This window comes from Tyto alba, unplaced genomic scaffold (genome assembly GCF_018691265.1).
Source record: "Tyto alba isolate M040663 unplaced genomic scaffold, T.alba_DEE_v4.0 Super-Scaffold_5, whole genome shotgun sequence".
NCBI lineage: Eukaryota > Metazoa > Chordata > Aves > Strigiformes > Tytonidae > Tyto > Tyto alba.
The window spans coordinates 5,005,050-5,030,639 of NW_024881326.1; the positions used below are offsets into that span (position 1 = coordinate 5,005,050).

At 38.2% G+C, this 25,590-nt stretch overlaps 1 protein-coding gene across 2 annotated transcripts in view; it reads left to right on the forward strand.

Annotated features, from left to right (window-relative positions):
- Nucleotides 1-11,242, forward strand: part of SMARCA1 (SWI/SNF related, matrix associated, actin dependent regulator of chromatin, subfamily a, member 1) — a 35,882-nt gene extending 24,640 nt beyond the window's left edge. For both annotated transcript variants that reach the window (XM_042807508.1, XM_009966816.3), the window contains exons 21-24: nt 176-294; nt 481-693; nt 5,905-6,015; nt 6,728-11,242. In XM_042807508.1, the coding sequence (XP_042663442.1) occupies nt 176-294; nt 481-693; nt 5,905-6,015; nt 6,728-6,799 (515 nt within the window). In that variant the 3' untranslated portion in view covers nt 6,800-11,242. The remainder of the gene's footprint in view (nt 1-175; nt 295-480; nt 694-5,904; nt 6,016-6,727) is intronic.
- The last annotated feature ends 14,348 nt before the right edge of the window (nt 11,243-25,590 follow it).

A 25,590-nucleotide genomic window follows, 5' to 3' on the forward strand; every position in this document is an offset into this window, starting at 1 on the left:
AGGTCTGTGTAAGTTTATTTCTTGGCTAGCATAGTGGAAAGCATTAGCAAATCTTTTAAGATTTAATGGAACCAAAGTCTGCATTCCTTTTTTTGCTGAAGTACTTGAACTGAACAAAAAACAGTAAGAGTAGAGGAAAAGATTTTATTTTACAAATTATGTTTTGCTTTTTTAGCGGTTTTCTGGGAACGTTGTAATGAACTACAGGACATTGAGAGGATTATGGCTCAAATTGAACGAGGGGAGGCAAGAATTCAACGGAGGATCAGTATCAAGAAAGCCCTCGATGCCAAAGTAATCACTGCTGTTTTTCTGCAGCTGACTTTTTTCAAATTCCTTCAGAAAAGGACTAGTTGGGGATGGGAGTTCTAGTTTTTTACATAGCATATATAGTTTAGCATGTATGAATAATCTAATGTGTAATAAATCCTGAATGTAGTATTGTATGTTTAATAGTCCTTATATTTGTTTTGCCTTCAGATTGCAAGGTATAAAGCACCTTTTCATCAGTTGCGTATTCAGTATGGAACAAACAAAGGGAAAAATTATACAGAAGAGGAAGACAGGTTTTTGATATGCATGTTACACAAGATGGGCTTTGACAAAGAAAATGTGTACGAGGAACTAAGGCAGTGTGTGCGCAATGCTCCTCAGTTCAGATTTGACTGGTTTATCAAATCTAGAACTGCAATGGTAGGTATCAATTACATGGACTAAATTGTTATATGAAGTATCTTGTTCCTTTTTTTAAGCACTATCATGTAAAATTTGGATTTGTGCCAGAATATTGGAGTCTAGGAAACAATTGCTGAAAGAATAACGTAGTTGTTTATTCTCATTTCTAGTTTTTAATAAATAACCTTTTCCCTTAGTACAGCAAATGGCGAAATACAGCTGAAACAAACAGATTAGAAAACCTGCCAAGCTGATGTCTCATGTTATTCAAAGGGATTAATGCAGAGGTAGACTATCCTTACAAATATCCTTGTTAATTTTATTGCAGACTAAAAGTTTTACCAAACAACATCTCTTAAACTGTGACTGCTTTTCAGAATTATTGAACAACAATAAAGACTGAAAACATCTGAATTATATACTGGGAGAAAAGAGCAGCTTTTCTAATAATGGCACTTAATTTTTAAAAGCATGAGGAAATTTAGTGATTCATGTAAGAATTAATCATTGAAGCAATTGGTTTAAAACGCACTTTGTAGTTGTGAATAAGGTTTATCACATGCAAGTGCTTAAGTTTTTGTAGTTCCACTTTTCTGAAGATTTTGTTCAAACTTGGAGAATATAAGTTTGATAGCAAGTAAACTAGTACTCTGAATTTTAGCTGTATTTTTTTTTCCTTTCTCTGTCTGAAGAGCAGAGCCATTCTTTTTTAATTTAGCCATTAAGTGGGAAGTGATAACACTAACAGAAGCTTTGGGGGTTGCAAATAATAAGCTACTTAGGTACCAACCTCAGAATGTGGGACTCTTAATGGTAAAAAGCTGTTAGGTCTGCCCTGGAATTTTTGCTCAGATCTCTCCTGATTCAGTTCCTTATGAGTAAAATTTGTACGTCTGTGCACCTTATGTAAGAAACACACACATGCATTTTCATATGAAGGTACTTATGTGGTAAAAAATGTGCTTCCTTTTTTTTTAAATTTTTTTTTAATAATACCAGAAATAACTTCGTCTTGCTCACTTGCAATGAGTGAGAGCTGGAAAATTTTTTTTACCTGCTTGAACACAAGACCATATTGGTGATGGCTGATACAGAAGAGTGGAGCACACTGTCCCTTATACAGCTGTTAGATTCTCCCCATTGTCTTGTAAACAAAGTTCTAATTAAATGCTATGCTGCAGTCATGTAACTTGGTATTTTGTACACATCTGGATTTTCTTTTAGTACTTTAGTGTATCAATTACAGAACCACTGTGCATTATTGTTTACTGTCTTCATTTTCTGGCCTCAGGATCTGTTTATAAAATGTTCTTTCAGAGCTCTGGGTACTGTACCTAAGTATAAATAAAACATGGGATAAAATATTTAAAAAGTGTATTTGAACAGGTGGGAATATTTACTTTTCCCAGTGCTACTTAGGCAATACAATTTCTACTTGATATTTCAGCAATTAAAGTGTTTCTGGGTAGTGCAGCAGTTAGCCCTTAATTAAAAAGAATTACAGGCTTTACTTGCTAAAATGTCTGTTTGAAGAAATACTGGATTTTAAAATTATGTCCATAAAGAGAGAAACCTCTGATATTTAGCCTATTATGAAGTTTCTTTTAAATTGTCTGTGAAGGAATCCATTTAAGTAAATCATAGAAATGGGTACTAGAAATGAAAAAATGTAGCTCAACATTTAATAATTGTTGACACATAGTTAAGTCAAGGGTGGAGTTAATTATTCAGCTTAAATTTTCTTGCAGATCCTTATGTTCAGTATCATTTTCTTTTTAAAGGGAATAGGAATCATTTGCTAAAGTGCAGAAATACATTCTGTGGTGTCTATGCTGGATTTGAGGCACTGGGAATATAGTGAATCTTTTGGCTTATGTTTTCTCTTAAAATTGTATCCTTTAATATTTTTAGTTTTTCTGCTATTACGCAGTTCAAAAAGAACAGTATGAAAATACAAACCTAAAATATTCTTTCACTTTGAACATGTGTTAATTTTCTTAAATGTTTTAAATTATCTTGATATGATTGGCTTAGAAGTTTATAACTACCAATTACTGATACAGCTTATGTATTCAGATATTCAGGATATTTGTAGAAGGATTAATTCCTATGTGTCCACTTTGCACTATGAAATTTTTATAAAGAAATGTGCTGGAAAATCACTTGATAACAAGAACAAGAAACCAAATATAAATGCAGATCTTTACAAAAGGTTAAGTAGTAAGTTCAGTGGAAGTGGATAAAACTTCTTAGAATACTGAAATTCACATGTGATCTTGAAATTGCCCTTTTTTACATTCAAACTGATAGAAAACAAGATAGAAAAGGCAGCTTAATTCTGAAAAGGATCTACCAGGCTCTCTGAGAAAACTGTGTTCTACAAACCACTAGATGTCTCTTGGATTCCATATAACTAACTAATTTATCTTCCATCTTCTTATTTCTGTTTCTTTTCCTTATGAAGATTTCTTTATGGAAAACAAAAATTCTGTTTCATTTATTTATTCCAAATTCAGATGGTTTACCCAAAATGTAAATTTTCAAAGAGAGTGAGAGTACCTAAAATTGTAATATTTTATCTTTTTAACTGGGCACAGAGGTTTACATTTTTAAGTTTAATTGTTATTGTTGTTTTATTTCTGTCCATGCAGCAAAATATCATGGCAGCAGTGAATCACATATCTGTTTTCTGAAGTCATAAATGATGCGTATTCTCTTTTACCTTTCTGCAAGCCCTACCCATTATAAGAGAAATGACTCCTTTGTAAATACAGGAATTTGCGGGCCTGTTGACAGAGCATAGGACTACTTTCATTCCCAAGTCAGCATCTCTGCCTTCAGTCATGCAGAAGGTGATGGTTCGCTGCTCCCAACTTATTTATTGCAATAGTAGTCTTTATAGTTACGAAGGGGTGAGCAAAGTACATCTTATCTCTTTGCATCCTAGAGAGAAAAGTATCAGCCCACACTGAATAAAATCTCATCTCTAAAGGTGCAAGGCATTTTAAACTCGTGAGTGTATTTTTACGCTAATAAAAGGGGATGGATCAGTCCATACTGAAATTTCGGTAGCTCAGTGCAGGATTTATCACGGAGATTATTTCTGATGGTAGGTGTAGAAGGAACCTGTGTGCATGTCACATCTTACTGTCAACTGCTTCTGTGATGCTCCAGAGAAAATTGTTTTTGAGTCCATCCTCTGTCCACAGCATGTTCTGGAGTAGTAGTCCATCTGGAAATTCTAACCATGAACCTGTACACTTTATTAAATGTATGTATTTATGCAAGCGTTTTTCCCCAGGAAGGCGGATGATTTTTCTTTGTGCCTATAGGCAAATGGATCAAGGTTATTTCTTAGTCCTTTATGATTGCTTGTCTGGAATTTAACATAAACAAGCTTCTCATATACTAGAAAGGATGTAGCTGGTTGTTGTTATGGAGCATCTCGTCATCAGTCTTCACCTACACCTCCTAAGTCTTTGAGTGTGAGGTACATAAATGCTTCTGACGTACTGACAGTCATCGTTCTACATCTGTCTTTTATCATCTCAGTTTGTCTATAGAGTGTAGGACTTGGGACAGAGACGCTCTTTCATTTTGCATTTGGGGATGCAATATATGTTGGGATGGCTTGCACTCAAGTTTTTCTCAGACCTGTTGCCTTTTTATCTAAAAACCGTTTTGTGGGTGGAATTTGAGGGGTTTTATTGGTTGAAGTGAGAGTATTTTAGCTTGAGCAGGACTGTCGCATTCCAGGGCACAAGCATGGCACCCTAATTCATGGTTTTCATGGTTGAACCTGTACTTGGGGGGTGTGGGGTTACTTTTGCACGGGTGTGATAGAAATGACTCATTATAATACTCTGCAAAAATATATACTTGAAACTGGAATGTTTCCAGGATGGAGTTGTAAAGAAAAATGTCCTGAAGAATTTTTTTTTTTTTTTTTTTTATTTTCTGGTAAGGATTGTCTGTGTCCATTCTGAATTACACAGCTCTCATGCAAGGCCATGGAGCACCCTTCTGTGGAAACTACAGAACTTAAGGAACATGATTAATCTTGAGGGTATTAAAGTCTCAAAGATGAGTCATATGCCTAACTATTTCAGAATGTTCAGGATCAAGAAAGCGTGCAGGCTGCATTGTTTTTCATCACATAACATGATGGCAGAGGCAATATACAGGTTACAGATGCTGAGAAAATAGAGACTAATTCCTGGGCGAAAAGGTCACCTGTTCACTTCATTGCAAATAATAGACCGGTTGTGCGTTAAGATTTATGCTATTAGATAATTCTAGGATAGCTTGTGGTTCAAAAATTGCTTCGTTGAATTTAATAGAGATAAGACATATTTTTCTGGCTTTTTTCCCTGAGAAGCTTTCCCTTCGTGCTTTGAGTTGGAAAGAAAAGCTTGTGGAATTACTGTTCCCAATGTACATAGAACATACTGAATAACTGTAGTAAAACCAAGCACTATTATGTATTTGGTAACAGATCTTTTTTTTTGATATGGAATACAAGTAACTAAGTCAAATGAGTTCTTTTAACCAAGCCAACCGTTATTAACTGCAATGCAGATACTTTTTGAGTTGTTTTCAAAATATTTTTAAATGTATAAATGACTTCATGGCATTTAGTCTTGAGCACTTTGAGATGGCTTGGAAGTCTTGATGCTAAAAGCATTTAGGGCCTGCTACCTTCTGGGTGCTGTTTGACTGAAAATACAACAGTGAGTTCATGATTTAAGACTCAATAGATTTTCGCCAGTTTGAAGCTCTGCAGTGTCTTATCACAAAAAAATAGTCTGTGTGCTATGAAAGTATCACTTAAGGTAGCTTTGATTCCTTTTCTGTCGGCTTGAAAGATACACCTGAGGACCTGTTCTAAAATCTGGCGTAGTATGCTGGCAGAGTATAATTTGCTTCATCTAAACAAGATGAAAGATCAGATCAATCTTTTGGGGTGTCAGTTTGGAAGAAACAGAGAATCCTGAAAACTCCCATGTCAGGAAGTTGAGTATTTCAGTCAATCTCTCTCTGTTTATAGAGAAGGTTACACTAAGGTAAAGACAGGTGAACAATAAGTAAGCTAATCTTGTTAGTACATGAATATTGAATGTTTTTTTGAAAATTTAAGTATTTTGGAATTAAAGAATTTTGAAAACATTTATGTAAATGAGAGAATTCGTATAATTTATTTAGAGAATTTGATGTTTTCTGTTTCCTTAGGAGTTTCAGAGACGCTGCAATACTCTCATATCATTAATAGAAAAAGAAAATATGGAAATTGAGGAAAAAGAAAGAGCTGAAAAGAAGAAAAGAGGAGCAAAAGTTACAGCAGTACGTTTAGCAGCACTTACTGTACTTCTGGAAGGAAAGAATTCAATTCTATTTTGTTAGAAAATGAAAAAGATTGTAGCCACAGATTGTTTTAGTATAAACCATTAGTTGAGAGATTAAATTTAAAATGTTTGTCTATTCACAGCTCTCCTAGATTTTACATGGTTATTCCCAATTCATAGTATTTTGGGAATTTTTTTTTTTTTTTGAGAAGAGTCTTTTGTTTAAGTAGTAGAGGAAGACTCTGTTTAAGGCAACATAGCACTTCCCTCTTCCTACCTACATATTTACATCATACTTTTGCTTTAATATAATCTCAGATTGTTATTCTTCTCCTACATGGCAGTTCCTGGAAGAAGAAATAATAAGTGCTTCTTTTATTTTGAAGAGTTGTCATCTTTAGAACAGAATTATGTATAAGTCAGAGTCCTGATCTTTTAATCCAATTGATGGTATGTGTGGTACCTGTACCATTGAGACCATGTAATGATTTCAAGAAGATGAAAAGGGTAACAGAATTAAATGTCTAAATCTTGGATTTCTGTTTGTCCTTCCATTTTATCCTACAAAGCAGAATTGAAATATATAATACGTTAGGGACACTTATTTTCTTTTTGAATAGTTGTGTATGTCTGTCTTTTTTTTTTTTTTTTTTTTTTTATAATGTCACCATTTTGTTGAGTTTATAAAGTAGTTTTTTTTCCTTTTTTAGTCACAGAAGAGAAAAGCAGATTTGGCTGCTGAGAACTCTGGAAAAAAAGATGCTAAGAAAGTGAAGTCGTGAACCTGAAAACTGAACGCTAAATGTAAAACTGCCACTTTCTTCTCTCCGTCTACAAGTATTAATTGCCAACTTCTTTGTATTCATGGTACTCTCCCCCAAATCCCACAGCTTAATTTGGCAAATTTTATATACTTTACAATGTCTTTACTTAAAATGTGTAGCTTTATATCTTATGCATTCCAGTATTTTTGTGTACTGTATTTTGTGAATTTCATGTCTTTGGCAAAATTCACTCAGTCCTTGTTTTTCTGAAGCTTGTGCTGAGGTTTTAGCTTTTATATGTTTTATATGCTGCTGCTTTGAAAGAAAACCTAGATTCTATAGCTGTATTATTGTTGTTTCATATTTTAAATTTATATGGCGGTTGGAAAAATAAACCAACTTAATTATTTGAAGAGAAATATACTTCCCCTTTGTTTTCCCTACCCTCTCTTCCTTTTTTGCGTAGATACATTTAGAGTAAATGTTAAGGTTTGTATAATTGTGCCTTCATCATTGATCAGATTTTTTTTTTCAGAGGAGTACTTAGATAGGATCAGGGGCATGACAGAACAAAAAATCTAATTAGACTGACATCCGTGTTTGCTGTCAGCATTAAATTGACATTTTTTTCTGAAATGGTCAGAAGGAGAGCCAGCAAATACATATACTTTTTTTTTTTTTCCTTCTTTATCACTGTTTTCTGCTGGGCTTCATACATGCTTAAACACAGGGCGAAGTGTTTTCAGCATGACCTCTAGATGAAAACATTTCTATGCCTAATAAACTGAAGTAATCAACTAACAGTTTCTTTTTTAAGTAACAAACAAAATAATTCATCTTTTGGTTGGTAGGCTGCTCAGCAATGCTGCCTCATGCTAAAAGATCTTCGTTGCTCTAATTATCTCTGCTAACTTTCTGCTTTTACCTTTGATTCAACATGTCAGTTGGAAGCAATGGGGATATGTTATGGAGTGCTCCTTTTTAGTATCTCTATTTTAATGAAGGGATGAAAGTGTTGGATGTATGATTTTTTTTTTTTTTTTTTTTTGACTTTGCAAGAATGGCCTTTTTTAAGCAGGTTCATAGTTTCTGCTCACCTTGGAGTCTCAGCCTTTCCTGGATCAGTAGAACAGTGACTGTGACATCTAATGTTTTACTTTAATCTTCTGTCTCTGATCTGGTGTTCAGTATGGACCTTGCTACAGTGAGACATGCCCTCATAATGTCAAGTCTAAATTAATGCAGTGTGCTTTACATGGTACTTCCCTTGAAAACTATGTGTAAATTTCTTCTAGTGCAGTTTGCTTCCTTCTGTAGTTTGAGGTGTTTTGAGATAAAAAAACCTCTTTAAACTCTTTGTATTTCATGCTTTGCATTGGCTAACTTTTTCTGTATTTGTAAAATTCAGGACTTTTTATAAACTTCTTGAGTCTTGGGACAGAGTTCTGCCCATATTCTTTTATGTCATTTAAAATATATTGGAATGTCTTTGAAGTTTTCTTGGATTAATCTCTGTAAGATTGATGAGTAATTTCCAGCCTTTCTTGATAGTCTGTGTTTAAGGTTTGGGGAAAAATGGATGTGATGTCTTTGGTTGAGCATTTTGAAAGAGTAGTAATTTGATTTTGTATTTTGGAATGGAGCTTCTGTTTGGGGACCATGTTACTAACTACTTCACTGGGCTTTTATTTGTAAGACTTGTGGTGTAAAAAAGGGTATTCATCTGTTGAGATTCATCTGATGAGGTGAGAGCTACATCTAATAATGATGGGGCACAACTTTCAAACAGGTTAGTGATGGGTGTCAATGCATGCTTTTAAATGGGTATGCAACTCAGATGGGATAGGTCTGCTCAGAAAAGAAGGATGTCTTTTCAAATAATATTTTTGGTGTTGGAGTAGTTGACATCCTGCTTTATCCTTGGGAAAAGGACATCCTGTGTAATTATGGGCTGGAAAAAGGCTGTGCAGTTACATACATATATAATCACAAACCCCTGGAGCATTGCTATTAATAGAGAGAGGAAGATGTCTTATTTACATTTGCTTTTTGGCTCCCGTGTCACTCAGTAAGTTTATGGCCTGAAATTATTAAAACAACTAAAAAGAGGAGGGAAATAAAGACTGGAAGAGCCAATTGAATTTTTATCGAATTACATGCCTAGGTCTAGACCTTATTCCATTGCTCTTATTTAGCATCAGGTGAATATTTTAATGTTTTAAGTCTTGAAATAAGTGTATTCTGGTTTTGTTTATTGTAGATTAGCTTTGTTTGACTCGCATGTTTTTGTGTATCCAGTTTCTCTGTGTTGCAAAGTGTATGTTAAGTCTTAATGGTAATATCTCAACTTCTTTTATGTGGATATCTTGGTTTGAGTTAACACCTGAGTTAATGTTTGCTTTTCTCCTCCTTCAATGACATGATACACTAGCTATATAGCAAAAGATCATGCAATTGTTCTTCCAGATATTATCCTCTTGATCAGACAGCTTCTCTGAAGAATGATAGATGCTCCCAGGAGCTATCTGTTATCTCTTACAGTCTGTAGTTCCTAGTTAAACTGAATGTGCTGTTGAACAACAGTCTTTGAGAGCACTTGTACACTATATACTAGTTCCTCAGCTTATTGAGTCTTCCCATCCATCACGTCCCACAGTGATAACTAAAGAAAATTGCTAACAGCTGCTGGTCAGGATTAAAGTAAAATGGATCTTTCTTTTCCTTTTTTGTTCTTCTAGTTGTAGATATACACACAGTATGTGCTTAGCAGTATCTAAATGATGTGCTGCTGTGACTCAAAATTAGATGGACTGAAATAAAGAAATCTTCCTTCTTTTAACTACTATTTTCTTAGATGAGGAATACTGTTTGTAAGAATTTTCTAAGCACTGAATGTAATGTGATACAAAACTTCTGAGAAGTCTGGACCTTTAGGCAATTTGAGTGCAAATTACATGATAGAAAATTTTGAAACTAATTTATTGCTTCCTTTTGAGTAGACAACTAAAATTTGATTATGCTAGCATTAGGCTCAAAGAAAGACACAGTAGTCATCTAGCACCTTTCACACATCAGGCAGTGCATGTAACATCCTGGGAGAGGTCACAACAGTTGTTGTGTTCTTTTTCTTTTCACATATTCATCACTTTCAAATTACCAGTCCTTTTATTTTTGAGTTATGTTAGTGATTACAATAAAAGAAGTCACACAGCCGATCATCTTCATTACCTTTAATTTCAATTTTATTTAAATTTTAATTTTCAATTAATGACACAGAGGAGGAATGAAGCTTTCTCCCTGCTGGTGATACTAGGCCATCTTTAGATACTCTGCACAAGTCGCATTACTATACTAAAACATGAAGTAAGAATGTTTTCTTCTAGATTAGCATTGCTTGTTTGGTTTTAGTGCTAACGCTGGTTATGGTTTAAAAAAAAAATCCATCTTTCACTCTTTGAGATCATAAGCAAGGGGTACGTTATACGGCAATTCATCAGAACTTTTCTAAATGCCTCATGGAAGTTACCTCTGTTATGCTGCTCCTGCAGCGCCTGTGGTTCCTGCTGCACACTGCTAGGATACAGGCACGCTCTGTGCATGCCTTTTCCCCAGGTTCAGCAAAGGGATTAAGTACTTCCAGTGATCACAAATCAATGCCAAAGCTAAAAAATGTGGGCCTTCCAGGTTGAAAAAGCATATGGAACGTTGCAGCCAGCAGCAGTTGATGTGAATGGAAAATGACATGGTTGGTGCAGACATTGGCGCTTGTGAAGTTGGAAGGGATTGGTCACTGACTGTAGTTCTGATCTGGTTAAGATATCTTGACAGTTGTTACATTTTACTTAAGTTTATCTAGTCCATGTACTTAGCTTCAAGCATGTATGTGAATGCTTTAGTGGGTTACAGTTACAATGTTTGACATGTTCTTTTTCTGAAAGAGTTAAAGTTGAACATGATTTGCATATTTTGAAATGTAATGTACTTTTTAATAGCATTTGCATGATACCCATCCTTTCATAAGAGCCTTAATAGGGGTAATATTTGCTGCCTCAAAGGTACGTCTACATTGTGTTGTTGAAAGATAGCTTCCAAACTTTTTAAAACTGAGATTCATTTCTGAAGTTGTACATATGTGAAAATAAAATGAATATGAACCTGACATCTTCTGGTAATTATACTTCTGGTACAAATGGGCCCATGCACTTGGGTACTGTTCAAAATAGTTTGTTTTATTTTCATTGCTCTTGTACCTCTCACCCTTCAGGCTATGGTAGCTGAATGTACGGGGGGTGTGTGTGGCTCTTCCACATGTGCTTTCAAACTTTCTAATTTCCTGTAATCTAAAACAAAATGCTAGTAGTGCCTGTATTTTTGTGACAGCATTGCCTGTGTACTCTCTTAGCACTGTATGATACAATGTATGTTGATCCTGTATTAAAATATATTCCTGTTTTTCTGTTATCCCATACCTCTGGTGTGTTACTTAAATAAAATACTTCAGAGCTTAAGTCTAGGAGACAAAATAGTAGGGACCAGGAATTTTGTCACTGCAGCTGTTGATCATTAGTAGACATGGTAGGTACTCTGCTTGGAGAGGTGCATGGCCTAAATCAATGTTAACTTTTCCACTTTTTTCTCAGGATGACCCCCTAGAAAAAAAGGGGAGACAGTAAGGAGCTCCAGAAGACCAGTTTATCCTGGCATTGGCTGGTAGCGATTCTGTCAGCTTCACAGTGACATTTGATAGACCTCACTCTTTTTCAGGTGAGGCACCTAGACCAGGAAGAAGAAGCTGGAAACAGAGATGTGGCTCCCATAGCTAGTTTCTGCTTCTTACATATTCTTTTGGGGGGGTCTACCAGCACTGAAGTTTACTGTTTTCAAGAGTTTCTTGGAAGCAGTACTTGCCAACTCTTCTGGAGAAGATGCTATCTTCATACATCAGAAATTTTAACGGAAACAGCCTGTCTGCAGAGCTACTCAGTGACGGTGGAGTTGGCAGTGGAGTTTGGTATTGTCTCGTGATGGTGGTTCTCGCTGTATGCAGTCAATGGTTTTGGGAAGGTCAGGCTGTAGACACTTTCAGAGAACAGACCTTTTTATTTTTACATGGCAGTTTCTTGCCATAAGGAAACAGACTGAAAAGTCATCTTCATTTATCTTCTCATTTATTAATTAGGTGGATGCTACTGAAGGCCAGAAAATCTTAAATTTCACTTAGTTTGGTAAATGTCATTCATTATGTGTCTTCTTTCTCTAGCTTAACAGGTGGATATTCCTCAGGAGACCACTTCACAGTGAGGGTTTAGAGTCCATTAAGGAAGGCTTCTGTTTTATTTCTTTCCTTAGCACTGTTGCTTTCACATTTTCTAAAGATAGCCTTCTGAATTTCTAGATACTGTGATTCTTATATCTTTATTCCTTCAGGGGAATTTTTTGGTTGGATTTTGTTTGTTTGTTTGTGTTTTTTTTTTTGTTTTGTTTTTGTTTTTTTCCTTTTATTTTGTCATTTCTGCTTAGGGAAAGAAAAAAAGTAAATCGACTACTGACTATTTCAAATCATTAAAATAATCCTAAGGATGATAGAGCTTAGACTCATGAAATGGAACTTTTACAAAGTTCCGGGGATATATCCATGGTGTTGGCAGTCAGTCCTCACTTCTAAGTAAATACAATACAGCATTTTGTTCAAGTAGTAACTCATTACAGTTTAAGATTCTTGAAGAAATTGGCTGCTGCAAATTTCTAATCATCATTCACCTTGAAGAGCTGGCTATAAAATATCATCTTATAGTAAAGTCAACAATATAGTAAATAGCCATAAACTTTCTTTTCATATTTATCAGTGTCAATAATTGTTTCCTTGATGTATGTATGCATAAAATGTTGGCAACTTTGCTAATTAGTCTTATTTTTTTTCTTCTGCCTAAAATATATTTTCATTGACTAATGCTTTGTTAAATGAACTTATATTCCATGGTGGTAGGCATGATAACAACGCAGAAAAACAGAATTTACGTTTCAGTTCTTCACTGAGTTTTTATTTGGTCAAAGTATCTGAATAAATACTGTGAGTGAATTGTCCTGGTTTTGGCTGGGATAGAGTTAATTTTCTTCCTAGTAGCTGGTACAGTGCTGTGTGTTGGATTTAGAATGAGAATAGTGTTGATAACACACTGATGTTTTTAGTCCTTGCTAAGTAGTGTTTATATTAAGTCAAGGACTTTTCAGCTTCTCATGCCCTGCCAGCAAACAGGCTGAGTGTGCACAAGAAGCCGGGAGGGGACACAGCCAGGACAGCTGACCAAAGGGATATCCCAGACCTTGTGGTGTCACGTCCAGTATATAAACTGGGGGCAAAGCTGGGCAGGGGCTGCTGCTCAGGAACTGACTGGGCATTGGTCTGCAAATGGTGAGCAATTGCATTGTTGCATCACTTGCATATTCTATTTCTTTTATTGTTATTTTTACTTATTATTATTTTCTTCTTTTTCTGTCCTATTAAACTGTCTTTATCTCAATGCATGAGTTTTATGGCTTTTTTTTTTTGTTTCTCTCCCCATCCTGCTGAGGCATGAGTGAGTGACTGTGTGGTGCTTAGTTGCCAGCTGGTGTTAAACCACAACAGCAAAGTGCTCTTGTCTTCTTCTGGAAAGAGTAGCTGCTTGTTAGAGATTTTGAGACCCCTTTTGTAGGCAAACACTTTCCTAGTGGAGTTACTTTAGTATCAGCTAATTAGGGGCCTGACATTGGTAAATGTATTAATATCTCTAATTCATCAGTAGCGAACTAGAGCACTGATTATCTAATTTAGGTGGTGCCACTGAACGGTTAGATGTTTCCAACCATGTTTTCTAGGTGTCTGTGTTTGACTTGGAAGGCTGTTTTGGCTGGGTGTGGTGTGACCTGGGCAAAGATGTGGCACAATGTCTTCCTCAGGAGCTCCGATGCTTCAGGGACCTTTTAGCCTGGTGGTTGGTAGGAGCATGTGTGTGTTTGGCTGCTTGCTTTGCACTCTCTCTCCTCTCTTTCAGTCAACTCCTCTCAAAAGGAAAAAAAAAAAAAAATCAACCTGATGTGGCTTGTACCTGCATAGTTCCTTCTCTGGTTGGCAGGAGAAGCCCTCTAGGCCGGCGGCTGCCCACTCTGTCTTTTGGTGACACGTGCCTGGTCCTGGAGCTGATGGCCATTCATGGGCCTTGAGTGCCCTGTCAGATTCAAATATGTGGATTAGTATTTTTATTCAGTACCTTGTACCCTGGCACACAAGAAGCTGTTGTTGTCTGGTTGTCCCCTCTGCCCTGCAGCCCGTGTGAGGCCACCATGGGTTGAGCACGTCTGCCTGGGGGTTACAACCCCCCCTCAGAGGCACTGGTTGCTCTCCTGTGTGGGCTCTGCGTGACCTCTCTGGACACCGAGTTGGGCCAGGCCTGGAGGCTGGCACCAAGCTGTGCGGCTGCGTGCTGAACTGTGCTTACAAGACTGGAAAATGGAGAAGAGAAATTGCAAGCTATTACTGTAACCCGCTTAAATATTGGTTGGTCGAGGGTGGTCAAGTTCCTGAAAGGAGCAGGAAGATGCCCAGGTATGTATGATGCACTTAAAAATCCAGCGCTTGGTTGAGAGGAAGCCTTTGCTTCTAGGCCTTATTTCAAATCCTGCTGTGTCAGTTGACATTATGGATATTTCTTGAGGAGGCTCCTTGGAAACCTCTCCAAATTAACAGATTGGGTGTCTTGGCGCAATTTCCAATTATTGTGCAAAGGCTGCTCTCACAGCAGGCATGTCTCTTGTCTCTTCTGACATTTGAAATGCGGGGGAAAAAGGTTGAATCTTGGAAACAGTCGCCTATGCCAAGCCGGGGTGAAAGCTGGGCTGGGAAACTCTGTGTGTAATTAACTGGAGCTTGATGGCTAAATCTAAATTTGGATTTACTATCGATAAAAATGGATGAAGTAAAGCCACTGTAGCTTGCTGCTGAGTAAGTGGAGTTACCCCTGAAGGCACTGAGGCCGTGCGTGTGCCTCAGGACGCAGCACAGCTTGTGAAGATGGCGTCAGGCTTTTTTCCTCTCTTGCCTGCCCTGTTTGCAACACTCTTGTGCTTTTACCCGCTCAGACCTCAGGTGTCAGTGGTGGGCCTGAGGATGGGGCTGCTCCCCTCGCAGGTGGGTGAGGCCGGTGGTGTGGCAGTGCTGAGGTGCTCTCTGCAATTGCTTAGATTTTTACCTCAACGGGGCTATAGTCCAGCTGTCTCCGAGTTTGCCAGTCCTTACCAAACACACCTGCAAAGTTCTTGGCTGGCTGGCTGGCTAGTTACCACACGAGAGGTGATTTGGATAGGTCTTCCTGTCCAAAAATTGCATTATGTTCAATTTAAGGCCTCTATTAAACTAAGTTATTAGCTGATGTGGCACTCAGTGCAATATTCCGAGCAGCTCTGAGCCAATGTGCGAGAGCTGTCCTGACTTCACATGTGTTCAGTTGCTGCTTGAAGGCAGCCCCTCCTCACCACAGAAAGCAGCATCACTTTGCTTCACAGGATTTTGCTTCAGTGGCCTATTATTAAAACTATGATCCTGGAATGTTAAATAAATAAACACTGCCCTTTCAAAACAAAATGTTTCAGCATTACTTTATAGCTTCTGTATATACATTTCCCTGAAATAATTTTACTTATTTACGTGATTTTAGTACATGCTGAAATTCACCTTTCTATCATTTGCACTGCTTGAATGCACATGTGGAAGAGGTACAAGAAACTTCTTTTGCTTGAACATCAGCCCTGGAGACTCAACATTTTCTTTCTATATTCAGAAAGAAATCTAATTTTAGCTTTTTGTGATAATTAACTGCTATGTGCACTGCATATTATTCTAAGGGCCTGAATATTTTCTGTTGGAAACAAAAGGAAAATCGATTTCAACAAATTCAGTTGTTTCCTTCTTATTAGGTTATGGTACTCAATGTAAATTAATGTTTTGAATTTATGTCATCGATCAATAGGTATAATTATTGATTTGGGATGTATGAGGTAAAAAATGAATAAATAAGTTTTTGGCTTTTGTTTTTATAACATGAAAACATGTCGAAGTTTATTGAGCTGCAAGTTACTTTGTAGTGAACCTGAGGCAGAATCAGAAACAAGAATAATAATATTAGTCTATGTCTTGCATACTGATAGGATTTTCTTAAAATGCTGACTGATGGGCATCCCATTTTAGAAGTTTATTTAGAAACCTGGGATGTAAGGGTTTGCTGTCTGATCACATGTCCTGATGCCCATCTGTTCTTCTGTGGGACCAGTTGAAAAGTAGGAAGTTATCTTGTGTACTTTTTGCATACTATTGCATACAACCCTTTTAATTGTGGTTATGTGCCTTTTGTGTAAATTTGTGCAATTACAGGTGCTGGCAGAGCCCTCACCCTGCTGTGCTGATTTGGTAGTTCAGGGCCGATAGGCTCTTGCTTACTTTATGAACAATGGTATCTTGACTTGATATTGGCTCAAAGAGATGACTATTTCCACAATCCCCTAAAATACTGTAGCTGTGAGACTGGAAAAGTCAAGTAGCAGTGGAGACTGTCTGAGGTAAGCTATTGATCTAATTCCGAAGTGCAGATACCTTTCTGCTGATGGTGTTGGAGAGCAGCCAACTGCCCATCAGAAGCATGGGAGTATCCTTGCCATCACCTGGGGCTTCTACCAGGTGGAGAGACTTACCCTCATGTCCCAACAGGTAATCATGGTTATTTCTTTCCATGGATCCTTACAAATAGCAGCTTGATGGTTGCGTAAGAAATCAGCCAAAACCAACTGAAAAACAGAACATGGTTGCATAGTCACTTTTTCTGATACTAAAAGCACCAAGTCTTGTACACTGTGGCAGAGCTTGTTCTCTTCTGATAGTGTTTCATTTAAATAATAGAGCTGATTTGAACTGGAAAGATGGGTATAATGGTTTTATGAAGAGACTGAAACTCTGGCAGGAGGTAGAACACAGACGTCAGTTTTATTGCTGTAAAGTGATTTATGATATTTTTTTATTTTCCTACTGCAGAGCTACCTCCAACCCTAATGGTCTTTCTGTATTGACCAATTACCACAGTTGCTTTGTGTTTAAAACTAACAATGTTGATTCTACTTCTCTGATAATATGTGTACTAAATGTGCCTACTAAGGACTCTCTAGAGTCAGATGTTACCTAAAGCAGGGTTTTGCCAACTATTTTTGTACTGATCTCCACAAGTTCTTCATCAGATGCTTTGTGGCATGTTGTCCACCATTTAATTTTTAGCACTTGCAGGGCCCCATGACCATTTGTGTGCTTTGTGTACAAAGTAAAGAGTGTTCGAGGCTTACCTTAATTTTAGGTGCAGAGGCAGACAACAGGGATTATGGGCAGTAATTCACTGTAAACAGGAGCACAATGCTACTGAGTTGTAGCAGGTGGGGAAAAAAATAAAAAAGTATTAGTAAATAGCATCTTCTGCATGGCTACTTTCTGAGATAGGAAACTCTTCAGGAAACTATATGTGGTGGTATTCAAGTGGCCCAAAGTCCACCTGATCTACTTAAATACCTTTAGCTCGCTCTGTATATCTGCCTTTTGAATACTGTACATAGGCTGACTGCATCACTCTTCAGAAATCAGCATATTTTCTGCACAAAGTGCTCAATGCAGTGTTGAATGTAGTCTGTCTTAACATGGTCAGAAAGTCTTTATCAGTGGAGGAAACTAAAAGTAATATGAAGCTAATAATACCTATTAATACACCACATAGAAATTACTCCTATCTCTTTCCTGGACTGGAATTAAACCATTGCACTCTAAATTTTATTCCAAGAGATTTGAGTGGATGTGGTATTCCTTGCTCAAAACTAGTTGTTTGTTGTCTGGCCCTTGTGAAGCACTGTGGGTCCCCTGTCATTCAGACTCTGCCTGTGTGTGCCAAGGTGCAGAAGAGCTGAGGAGAGAGGTAGCTTTGTCATTAGTGTGGTGGGATGAGTTTGTGTTAAAGTACAGCTTTACTGAGACTGTGTTAGTGGATTATGTACCTGGTATTTTTTCCTGTGTTGTTTTTGGATGAAGGAATGTGCCTACAACCCGAGATCAGCTGTGTTTCCAGCTTGTCTACATATATAATTTACTTTCGATTTAAAGAGTTTTGAGACCCTTCATTTGAGGGTTGCTATAGAAATTATTGTTCTCATTGGGAATTAGCTATAGCAATAAAAGTTGAGAAAATACAATATTTTTATGGCTTTCATGGATTTGGGCCACTGCTTTTAAAAATAGAGGGCAGGAAAAAAAAAAAAACAAGGAGAAGGGTTGATTGAGGACATAGGACTCTTGATCAAATGGAGGCAGAGCTCAGCTGGCAGGAAGCATATTAAAATAAAAGACAAAATAAGATAATCAGTTTGTCAGATGGGGACTACATTCCTGTTGGAGATCAGAGGATTCACATCAAGCACAGCAGCAGTAACTACAGGTTGTATGTAGTAGGGTCTGTGCAAAGGCTGTAGTTTGTGTCTCCATCTTATGTAGATAGAAATAGATACAGGTATCTTGTCAAAGAGTCAGTGGTATCAGAAGAAAAAGTATAAAAGTATATGTGAACTGATCTATAAAAGCTTGGTAGATGTTTTACCTGTTAGAGATACCCCCTCAGTTTTGCTTTAAGGTTTGCTATATTTTCCAAATGGCAAAATGAAGACATCCTCTTCTAGGTTACTAGTCACCTAATAGTCATCAAAAGAAAAAGAACACACTAAACTTTTCTCATGTTATTTTTTTTCCCTGCAGTTTAACTGCAGGAATACTATGACATATCTGTTTGCTTGGAGCCGTTTGATGTTCTTTGACAAGACTGTTTCCCTTCTAGAAGGCTTTCAGTACTACTTGACCTCCTTCATCTCCTTCACTGTACTGTTTCGTGGCTGGGACTGTCTTTTGCTCCTTCTGTGCACTGTCTCCTGCCCTTGGCCAGGATCTGGACTTGTTCATTGCCTGTATTTTAGAAAGCTCCAAAAGCTAAACAATTCCTCTGTATTGCAAGCGCTGCTCTTTTAATGTACATGTTCTGTCTGTTGTTTGTATTTGTTGAACACAGAATTTTGTACTCTGGATACTGCTCTACCTCCTTTTTTTTTTTTGCTGTCAAAAGCAGAAATGTTGATAAAATTAAGCAGAGTTTGTCAATGGTCTTCACAGGTGTTCCCAGGATGCCTTTGTTTTTCACATTCGTCTAACACAGACTATGCAAAGAAGCTAATGTTTATGCCTGTGTAGCTCTTTGATGTGTGTGTTTTGCAGAATCTCCTCTGCCAACCCACAGAAACTGAATTATTGTAGCCCACAGCACAAATCTGTGGCTTTCTAATTTCAAACAACAGCTGCTTATGTTCCTAGTTATGGGGCAGTCAGATTTCTGGTTGAATTCTCTGTGCTGTGCAAAAAGCAGGTATCACCTCTGTTCCTCAATAGTAATGGCTGGCAATCATTTCTTGTTGATTTCATCAGAATGAAATAAAAAGAAATGTTTTGGAATTAAAGTGATTTTTAAAACCCAAGGCTCCCTGGGGAAGTCCTTGGCTGCTGTGGCAGGTCTTTATTATCCTACAGCTGCTGGTGGTGGTTTCATTCAGTCTCCTGCTGCTGGAGTTACTCTTAACTCCCTCGAGAGCATTGAGCAGAACTCCACAGTGAACCCAAGTCTTAATTTTACTTTTAAATGTGATGACACAGTCTAGCCTACTTTGCTTGGGCTCACTGCTGATGGACTTGTACCTAGATTCCCTGAAAATGTGGATGCATACAGTGGATTGGATTTTCTGTTCTTTCCGATAGTTCCTTCGATCAAATTCTGCAGGAGTTCTCTTGTGTTGGCTGTAGAGAATTGAGCTTGTTCTGTCTAGATATTATCTCAAGATTGATGTAGAACTGATAGTTCCTTTTCCAAGCGTGAGGTCTCACATACAGCTGAGTTGGGTAAAAACACAGAAACAACAGAGCATCTGTGTTCATATAGGATAGACTTGTGCAGCCATGGCAATGGCAAAAAACTCATTAAGACTGGCATCAGTGTAATTGCAACTTGTCGGAGTGCTTGTGCCTGCGGGATTTGTACGGTCTTTGTGCCCAGGCAAGGCTGGAGAGCAGCAGCATGGTCCTTGGAACAGCAGCGCAGGGCTGTGAACTGGGATGCTGCTATGCATTTCTAGCTCTCCTCTGCGACTGCAACAAACTCCTTCATTTGCAGACTCTCTGCTCTTTCTCTCCTCTGCTAGGGTCTGTTTATGCTGTGTATTTCCTTTAGGGCTAGGATGGATATTTATCTCTGTGTTACAGTAGCGTTAAGCGAAGTGGGCTGTGATCTTGTCCAGGGTCTCTAGGTGCTGCTGTAATATTAATAAGAGCCTTGTAATAAGATTCAGTGTTTACAGTTCTTCCCAATTCATGTCTGTTCTGAGTAGTTCACAGTATCAGGACCTTAGCTACATACAAAAATAAGTAATTGATTTGCTTCCTATTGAATAAATGACATGCTGGTGGAATGATTAATGAATAAGAAATGACGACCATCACTGGCACACAAATGGGAATCATCATTCCCTTAACAAATTTTCTTCTAGTTGGGTTTAACTTTCTGTTGGGAATTACAGTTTCACTAATTTAACAAAACCTCCCCATAAATAACTCATCATTTTTTAATAAATGTTGGTTAAAGAAATCTGTATTGAAGTACTGAGAAATGACACTTGTAGAAGAAACACTGCTGCAAATAACGGGAAAATTGCAGATGTATTTTATACCTCTTCTGAAAATCAAAAGGTCTCATAAATACAGTCTGTAAAAATGTCTGTAGAAGAGTTAACATAACTGTACAAGCAATAAGCCTGACCTTTCAGTGTAATTTATTTTAGATTTGCTCAATCCTTTTTTATTAAAACTAGCACATCTGAAGCAGAATTAAATCCTATTATACTGGCTCTGTGATTGTATCAGTTTTTCTCTGCCATGGCACACTTTATTAAAAATTACTTTGTTTCATATTGGCTAACACAATCAAGGGAGTAAATGAGGTTTTGTGGTCTTTGGTAAAGAAAGAAGCATGTGGTTTCTAGCCTTGATAGCACTGTAAGTTACCATGAGACACATCTGAGTTTCAGCCCTACAAAAATCAGTTCAGGTGTTTCCTTGTGGTGGTAAGACACAGGTCCCCATCCTGTCCCAGTATCTGCACTGGTCTACAGACTGGGTTATGCAGCTGCATTACCTGTTTGTGCCTTCTTGTTAGCAAAAATATTCCTATGAACTAGATACCAAATCCTCAGAGAATCTATTTATATCAGATGGGGAGTCTTGAAATGAAAAATCTGCTTCTCAGTTCCATGTGGCAGATTAACGATACATCTCAACCCCACAAAAACAAAGGTGTGCTTAAATCAGGCTAAAATTGCACAGAAAGTTTTATATCTCGGTTACACACCTTCAGGTCATTCTCATAGGCTGGAATTTAAGCCCATTACTCAAAATCCAAGTGAACTAACTTTTCACTAGTTATACAGGAGTTAAAAGCAGTGCATACGTCTATAAAGTCTTAGATTCTGTAGTGTCCCTATTAATATAAATTTAGGATTAATGAGAAGAGTTGGTTTTAGTCTGGCAACACCAGCATCAGCGCCCCAGGCCCACTGTGGCAGTGCCAGCCGTGCGCTGATACAGAACAGGCTGCACAGTGGTGAAGCTTAGCCCACGTGGGACATCCCCAGCACAGGCGTCTTCCTGATCTACTAGGTTTGATTTGAGGTGTTATCAGGACTTTTGGACTCTCTTCACTATTACTTCTGTGATAGTGAAAGAATTATTCTAAAGAAAGAAACTGTAAGGCAGTGTAGCTTTTCTGTGGCTGGAAAATACATGCAGTTAATAAAGAGGGAAAGGGCCTGAGTGTATCTGCCCTTAAAGGGAGTCACTTAAAGCTAAACACAGGTCTGAAGCATTTGGTATGATGCAGGGCACAGACATGACCTAACTGACAGTTCTTATCTCTGTTTTTTATGGGGCTTTGTGTGGCTGCTATGACTGTTTGGAGGAGCAGCAGCTCCCAGAAATATGGAGCTGGCTGTTGGGTGTCCTTGTTAGCACTGCAGATACGTGCGGGAGGGATCAGCCTCACTGTTTACATTCATAACAGGTTTGCAGTTCTGTTTTGCACCTATCCTGAGCTCAATACCTCTGAGATACGGACAATGTTCTTACTCTTCGTGATAGCCAAGGAAACTGTGGTTTTATGGGTTTATATCTGTTCAGATGGGAAACGGGTGGTGGGACAAGGAATCCAGAGTTTTGTAGTGCTGCATTGAGCCTCATTCTGGCAGCCCAGAAGCTCTCCAAGAACTCTTGATCTCTTTCTGGCTCTTTACTCAGGATCATCAGATGATATTTCTATATATGTTGGGCTTTCGTCCTCTTTTTCCACTATGTCACTGCCTTGTCTTTGTTTCTGTGTCTTACATAGTCCTGTGTTCCAATGCAAAATCACCAGTTACCACCAGTGAAGCCTTCTGTTTGGTGTTTCTACTTCCCAGACTGACTTTGATTACACCTATGTTCTGAACAATGTGTGCTCGTAGGTATCCCCTGCCTCTGTTTTATCCTTCTCTTGTCTTTTAGTGAAGCCTGTTTTTCATGCTGACTGTTGGTTTTTGTTCTAGAAGCCAGTAGTTATTGAAATACTAGTATATTTGCTGCCCTTGTGTGGATTTTACCTGGTTGGTTTTTTCCCTCCATTTCTTGCAGTGCAGGGTTAGGTTGGATTGCAAGAAGGGAATTTAGATGGAGCCAAATCTTTTTTCAGGTTTAAAACCTGTTCAGTGCTTTTTAACTGACCAAGATCTACAGCGCTTTGGAGTATTTACTGCTTCTATTTAATGGGCTGTTTACAATTTAAGTACCAGCCTCAGTAGCCTTGCTGAACATATTTCCATGCTTATGACATGTTTACGGTGAATAATAAGAACCAACACATTTTGCATGTACAGGTTAATGCCCCTGAATCAGGTGCTATAAACTGTTACGGGTGGGTAGCTGGGGCAAGAATATTTTCCCCATCTGCTCTTTGTTTTATATAGCATTATGGCAAGATTTGGCTGTAATGTGAGCTTATTTTTTGCTTCCTCTACTCACTGCAGGCAAAGTGCAACATTGCCTTTCTCATCCCCTCCCCCATGTCATGTGTGTAGATGGAGGGAAGAGGTATGGCTGGAGCTATCCTGAAAGAATGCACTTTGTAAGAGAAGATGATCAGAACAGCCCCAGAGCAGTTCTTGGTTCTCTGAGGATCAAGTTGGTATCTGCAGCTTGGGTTTAGGAGCCTCCAAAGCTGGAAGCATGCAGCAGCCTGTCTGCCCTCCCTCCCCAGTGCCTTCCCTTCCTCGCAGAGCACTGCCATCAGCACGGCTGTTCTCCGTGTCTGGCTGCAGTGCTTTTAGTAGTGCCATGATTTTGCTACCATCCTCAGAGCAGCCTTCACGAGAGCAGTCGTCTTCTCCCCAAGACAAAGTATCTCAAGTTCTAGCCTTAAAAACAGTTTTCCAATTTGGAAAATCTCAAGTAGCCTCTGCCATTAAAATACAGTAAGTCCGTTATCTCACAGGAGAAAAAGTAACTTAATATTCATATCAGGTACAGAACGAGGCCTCTGGGCAGTGTTATTGGTGGTGTGGGACTACATAAAGGAAAAATGGCTTATTGCTTATTTCCATCTGCCCACAGCTGACCTTTCCAGGTGCAGTGTGTTTCATCTGGTGTATCTGGAAATGCTCCAGATTTGCAATCTCCTAGGTTTTGGCACTATACGTATTTCTTTAGAGAAACCCAAATTTATGCAAATAGGAAAAAAGGAAAAACTTTTAGAGGGGAATAGCCTATTGACCACTGAATCAGATCTTAGTTTTTAACAGGTGCTGTTGGGCTATAAATGCTGCCTTGAACATTCACTTAGAACAAATTTAATTCTGGTGACAAGTAATGAGCTGATAAGCCCTGATGCTGTGAAATCCTGTTTTGTTACTGAGCAACTGTATTACAGCCAGCTCAAGAGCAAACTTCCCTTTATGGAAAGGAAACTCTCACAAAGTGTGAGGGTTCACTGCTCACTACACTTGCCCAGTCCTTGGCCTCACCACTAAGACACTCAGTAGTGTTACTTGGAGTGAAGGCACAAACACAAAACTTATTTCACAGGGACCATTAAACAACCATTAGACATTAAAAAATTTTCAGTCCCCACCCCCCAAACAGAATTTGAACCAGTGACCTGGAGGTGAAATGCGCTGCTGCAATCCTCTGGAGCCTGCAGCGTTTGTGTTGATCCTGAAGAGTGCTTTTTCTGTATCAAAAAGCAAATTAATCTGTCACTGAGTCTAATCCTGTTTGTCTCAGAAGTAAACACAATTTTTGAATGTAGAGGGATTATTTGAGACTATTTTTACATTCTGAGTTTCAAATGTCAGAAAAAAATTTTTGCATCTTTTTGGTTATGCTTTCCTCTGTGTAAAGTCAAGTGGGTTCTTTTGACCTAGATGACTTTTATATGAGTAAAAGGGTGGACAACATTATTTCCCTCTGATAATGTAAGAGCCTTTAGCTTCCAATAGGCAACTTTTTTTTTTTTTTTTTCCTTTAATTTAGAGGTAGAACGGACAGAAAACGTTTATGCCAGCAGGTGAACCCAGCTGTCATCCTGATTGCTGTGGACTTTGCTTCTCTTTCAGAATCTAGTATCCTTTTTCAGGCCAGGGAAGACTTGGAGAGTTGGACAATTAGAGAGGCAGCTGCAAAACCACAAGAGTATTTTTATTATGCTAAAAAGCCTGACAGTGTCCAGCTTTTTTGAACTGTTGACACTCCAGTAAGGTAAATGTAGACACATCCATTTGTTACATCAGTAGATTTGAACTTATGCCGGTAAGACTCCACAAATGATCTGCTTGGACACCTTTTCTGGTACAGGGTCTGTGGCTGAGAAGCCTGGTCTTGTGAACACAGTCGAGTTTCAGTGCACTTTTCTGAGTGGAATATTAGCAGCTCAGTGCTAAGGGAGCCCATCTTCTCATGTCTCAGGGAAATATAGGATAGAGAAGCTGTTTGTATTCCCGTAGTTTATATCAAATGCCAGTGATGACATGTGCATAAAAATAATTAGTTGAATAAACACTCAGGTGTTGATGCTTTGGCAGGAGATAGCCAAGGGAATTATCTGTATGCAAAAGGACAATTTAAGTTGAGAGCAACTACAGGGATAATCAATGCCAAATCTACCATTACCATTGATTTAGCCATAATTAGTTTGGATGAAGACAAAAGACTGTCATCAAAAATAATAAATTGAAGCACAGCAGCTAATTCAACAGGCAGAAGCCTCCATCAAAGATGTTTGAGGAGTGTGTTTTGATCTTCCTGCACTGATTACATGACTTGATGTGTTGGCTCTAGCTGGTTTGCACTGCCACTGTGCACAGACACTGTGCTATAAGAAAACTCTCCTCTTCCAGGACAGCATTAACAGTTTGTTTGTTGTGTTATATTTGGAGAGCACCTTTTTGACCTGTTACTATGTTAAGGATTTCATGTGTTTCCTTTACAACACATTTTAAGATTGGTTGCTTTGGGTTTTGGATCTGCTACTGTTTTTTAAAGTCTGATATAGCCATTCCCTGTTCTGAGCTTTTGTAGCTGGATCAGAACCTCAGTTTCTTGGTATTGCCCTTTTGTCAGTACATAGTTTGAAACTCTTTCC